This window comes from Musa acuminata, unplaced genomic scaffold (assembly GCF_036884655.1).
Source record: "Musa acuminata AAA Group cultivar baxijiao unplaced genomic scaffold, Cavendish_Baxijiao_AAA HiC_scaffold_323, whole genome shotgun sequence".
NCBI lineage: Eukaryota > Viridiplantae > Streptophyta > Magnoliopsida > Zingiberales > Musaceae > Musa > Musa acuminata.
In genome coordinates, this window is record NW_027020582.1 from 5001 (window position 1) to 10000 (window position 5000).

General features: G+C 41.0%; 2 protein-coding genes and 1 pseudogene across 3 annotated transcripts in view; 1 reads left to right on the plus strand and 2 right to left on the minus strand.

Annotated features, from left to right (window-relative positions):
* LOC135657910 (photosystem II CP43 reaction center protein-like) overlaps nucleotides 1–98 on the plus strand; it is a 5091-nt pseudogene extending 4993 nt beyond the window's left edge. The window contains exon 1 of the transcript XR_010505095.1: nucleotides 1–98. This exon is cut by the window's left edge and continues 4993 nt beyond it. The product of XR_010505095.1 is annotated as a photosystem II CP43 reaction center protein-like (transcript).
* The window catches only part of LOC135657911 (photosystem I P700 chlorophyll a apoprotein A2), a 2454-nt gene extending 112 nt beyond the window's left edge, over nucleotides 1–2342 (minus strand). The window contains exon 1 of the mRNA XM_065176041.1: nucleotides 1–2342. This exon is cut by the window's left edge and continues 112 nt beyond it. Coding sequence (XP_065032113.1) covers nucleotides 138–2342 — 2205 coding nt within the window. The 3' untranslated portion in view covers nucleotides 1–137.
* Nucleotides 1–5000, minus strand: part of LOC135657912 (photosystem I P700 chlorophyll a apoprotein A1) — a 9110-nt gene that overhangs the window by 112 nt on the left and 3998 nt on the right. The window contains exon 1 of the mRNA XM_065176042.1: nucleotides 1–5000. This exon is cut by the window's left edge and continues 112 nt beyond it; it is cut by the window's right edge and continues 3998 nt beyond it. Coding sequence (XP_065032114.1) covers nucleotides 2368–4620 — 2253 coding nt within the window. The 5' untranslated portion in view covers nucleotides 4621–5000 and the 3' untranslated portion in view covers nucleotides 1–2367.

Genomic DNA, 5000 nt, shown 5'->3' on the forward strand with positions numbered 1-5000 from the left:
GTTCCTATTATTATCAATGATACAGTTCGGATCCTAGATGTAAAAATATAAGAAGGTAGATCCTCCCTCTCCATCGAAACAAATGAGATTGTTGCTGATACAGTACATAAAAAAAATAATAAATAACTAAATTAAAATTAACCAAATTTTCCTGATGTAGAGGCAATCAAGAAAGCTGCATAAGTGAATATATAGCCTACGGAAAAGTGGGCTAATCCAACCAATCTTGCTTGCACAATGGAAAGAGCCACTGGCTTATCTCTCCATCGAATCAAATTAGCCAAAGGTGTGCGTTCATGAGCCCATGCTAAAGTTTCAATCAATTCCTGCCAATATCCGCGCCAAGAAATTAAAAACATAAATCCAGTAGCCCAAACAAGATGTCCAAATAAGAACATCCACGCCCATACGGATAAACTATTCATACCAAAAGGATTATATCCATTGATAAGTTGTGAAGAGTTTAACCATAGATAATCTCTTAACCATCCCATTAAATAAGTGGAAGATTCATTAAATTGTGAAACGTTACCCTGCCATAAAGTGATGTGTTTCCAATGCCAATAAAAAGTAACCCACCCAATGGTATTTAACATCCAGAAAACTGCCAAATAAAATGCGTCCCAAGCAGAAATATCACAAGTACCGCCGCGTCCTGGGCCGTCGCAAGGAAAACTATAACCGAAATCCTTTTTATCTGGCATTAACTTGGAACCACGTGCATCTAAAGCACCTTTTACTAAAATCAGTGTAGTTGTATGCAAACCTAGAGCAATAGCATGATGAACCAAGAAGTCCCCAGGACCTATTGTTAAGAAGAGTGAATTACTATTCTCATTAACAGCATTCAACCAGCCCGGTAACCATATGCTTCGACCTGCATTGAATGCTGGGCCATTCGTTGAAGATAAGAGTACATCGAACCCATATGAAGTCTTACCATGAGCGGATTGTATCCATTGGGCAAATATAGGTTCAATCAAGATTTGTTTTTCCGGAGTACCAAAAGCGAGCATAACATCGTTATGAACATAAAGGCCCAAGGTATGGAACCCAAGAAACAGGCTGGCCCAACTTAAATGAGATATGATAGCTTCTTTGTGGTCTAACATTCTTGCCAATACATTATCCTCATTCTGTTCTGGATTGTAATCTCTAATGAAGAATATAGCTCCATGAGCAAAGGCTCCTGTCATGATAAACCCTGCGATGTATTGGTGATGAGTATATAACGCAGCTTGAGTAGTAAAGTCTTGTGCTATGAATGCATAAGCAGGTAAAGAGTACATGTGTTGAGCTACTAAGGAAGTAATAACCCCTAAAGAGGCTAGAGCAAGACCTAATTGAAAATGAAGCGAATTATTGATTGTGTCATAAAGACCCTTATGCCCACGCCCTAATCGACCCCCTGGAGGAATATGTGTTTCTAAAAGATCTTTGATACTGTGCCCAATCCCGAAGTTAGTTCTATACATATGACCAGCGATCAGGAAAATAAATGCAATAGCTAAATGATGATGAGCAATATCGGTCAGCCATAAACTTTGCGTTTGTGGATGAAATCCACCGAGAAGGGTTAGAATGGCAGTTCCTGTTCCTTGGGAAGTACCAAATAAATGGCTACTCGAATCAGGGTTTTGGGCATAAAGATTCCACTGACCCGTAAAAAGTGGTCCCAACCCTTGAGGATAGGGTAATACATCTAAAAAATTATTCCATCTGACGTACTGTCCCCTGGATCCTGGAATAGCGACATGAACTAAATGTCCTGTCCAAGCCAAAGAACTCACTCCGAAAAGTCCTGACAAATGATGATTTAGACGAGATTCGGCATTTTTGAACCACGAAACGCTTGGTTTCCATTTTGGTTGTAAGTGTAACCAACCCGCTATTAAGGATATAGCAGAAAGAAATAATAGAAAAAGAGCTCCAGTATAAAGATCTTCATTAGTGCGTAATCCGATTGTATACCACCACTGATAAACGCCGGAATAAGCGATATTCACTGGACCGGTAGCACCTCCTCGAGTAAAGGCTTCTACAGCTGGTTGACCAAAATGAGGATCCCAAATTGCATGAGCAATAGGTCTTACATGTAAAGGGTCTTGTATCCATGACTCAAAATTTCCTTGCCAAGCTACATGAAAGAGATTTCCGGACGTCCACAGAAAGATTATTGCTAATTGCCCAAAGTGAGAAGCAAAAATGTTCTGATAAAGACGTTCCTCAGTAATATCATCATGACTCTCGAAGTCATGTGCGGTAGCAATACCAAACCAAATACGACGAGTAGTGGGGTCCTGAGCTAAGCCTTGGCTAAACCTCGGAAATCTTAATGCCATAATGCCTTTCAAATCCTCCTAGCCATTATCCTACTGCAATAATTCTTGCTAAGAAGAATGCCCATGTTGTGGCAATTCCACCCAGAAGGTAATGGGTTACTCCTACAGCACGTCCTTGTACAATGCTCAAGGCTCTAGGCTGAGTAGCAGGAGCAACTTTTAATTTGTTATGAGCCCAAACGATGGATTCAATGAGTTCTTGCCAATAACCACGGCCACTGAATAGAAACATTAAACTGAAAGCCCAGACAAAATGAGCACCTAAGAAAAAGAGACCATATGCAGATAATGAAGAACCATAAGACTGAATTACCTGAGATGCCTGTGCCCATAAGAAATCTCGAAGCCACCCATTAATAGTAATGGAACTCTGCGCAAAGTTTCCTCCTGTAATATGAGTTACTACCCCTTGATCACTTATAGTACCCCAAACATCCGACTGCATTTTCCAACTGAAATGGAAAATAACTACGGAAATCGCATTGTACATCCAGAATAGACCTAAGAAGACATGATCCCAGGCAGATACTTGACATGTCCCCCCTCTTCCAGGTCCATCACAAGGAAAACGAAAACCAAGATTTGCTTTATCAGGTATCAAACGGGAACTGCGAGCAAATAGAACACCTTTCAGTAGTATCAATACAGTCACGTGGATCGTAAATGCATGAATATGATGGACTAAGAAGTCTGCGGTTCCTAATGGAATAGGTAACAAAGCTACTTTGCCGCCTACTGCTACCAACTCACCACCTCCCCAAGTTAAGCTGGTACTTGCTGTTGCACCAGGAGCTGTTATGCCGGGTGCTAAAGCATGGGTGTTTTGTACCCATTGAGCAAAGATGGGTTGTAATTGTATAGCGGTATCTGAAAACATATCTTGTGGACGCCCTAAAGCGCTCATGGTATCATTATGAATATACAAGCCAAAACTGTGAAAACCCAGAAATATACATGCCCAGTTAAGATGTGATATGATTGCATCGCGGTGTCTAAGGACACGATCTAATAGATCGTTGTATCGAGTAGTTGGATCGTAATCTCTTACCATAAAAATTGCTGCATGTGCAGCAGCACCAACTATGAGAAACCCACCGATCCACATGTGATGTGTGAACAACGAAAGTTGTGTACCATAGTCAATAGCTAGGTATGGATAGGGAGGCATGGAATACATATGGTGAGCTACAATAATGGTTAAAGAGCCTAACATAGCCAGGTTAAGAGATAATTGAGCATGCCACGACGTTGTTAGGATTTCATAGAGTCCTTTATGGCCCTGGCCTGTAAATGGACCTTTATGAGCCTCTAAAATGTCTTTAATGCTATGACCAATGCCCCAGTTGGTTCTATACATATGACCAGCGATCAGGAAAAGAATTGCAATAGCTAAATGATGGTGTGCAATATCGGTCAGCCATAGACCACCTGTTATTGGGTCCAATCCTCCGCGAAAAGTAAGAAATTCCGCGTATTTTGACCAATTCAAGGTGAAAAAGGGGGTTGCTCCCTCGGCAAAACTGGGATAAAGTTGAGCCAAAAGGTCCCGATTCAAGATAAATTCATGAGGAAGCGGTATCTCTTTAGGATCAACTCCAGCGTCGAGAAATTGGTTAATCGGTAAAGATACATGGATTTGGTGTCCCGCCCAAGAAAGAGACCCAAGTCCTAGTAACCCCGCTAAGTGGTGATTTAACATAGATTCTACATCTTGGAACCAAGCCAATTTGGGGGCGGCTTTGTGATAATGGAACCAACCAGCAAAAAGCATTAACGATGCAAAGACCAATGCGCCAATGGCGGTACAATAGAGTTGTAATTCACTAGTTATTCCAGATGCTCGCCAAATCTGAAAAAACCCGGAGGTTATTTGTATTCCTCGGAAACCTCCACCCACATCACCATTCAATATTTCTTGACCTACTATTGGCCAAACTACCTGGGCACTGGGTGCAATGTGAGTAGGATCACTTAGCCATGCTTCATAATTGGAAAAACGAGCGCCATGGAAGTACATGCCACTCAGCCAAAGAAAGATAATGGAGAGTTGACCAAAATGAGCACTAAATACTTTTCGAGAGATCTCCTCCAAATCACTGGTATGACTATCGAAATCGTGAGCATCAGCATGTAGGTTCCAGATCCAAGTGGTAGTATCAGGGCCCTTAGCTATTGTTCTTGAGAAATGGCCGGGTCTGGCCCATTCCTCGAAAGACGTTTTTATGGGATCCCTATCTACAACAATTTTCACTTCTGGTTCCGGCGAACGAATAATCATTAAGTCCTCCTCTTTCCGGACAACACATACAAAGAGACCCGCCAACAGTTTTTAGTGAACCTCTGAAAGATAGCTATTTTATTTATGTTATGATTAGTACCTTTCTTTCCTATCTCCCATCCATCTATTTTATTTAGTTATTCACTAGAGCAATTATGATATTGAAGTCAATCCGAGGCAAGTGTTCGGATCTATTATGACATAACGATTAGGTGCCCAACGGACCCCTTTTCTCTTGGAAAGTCCTTTCCCAGCATGACGAAAAAACTATTTTTTTGTGCAAACTAGTGTACTTATATCTGAATGTATAAATACCTATATGAATCTACTTCCAATACCTATATGAATCTACTTCCATGGAATATCTTATTACTTTACTC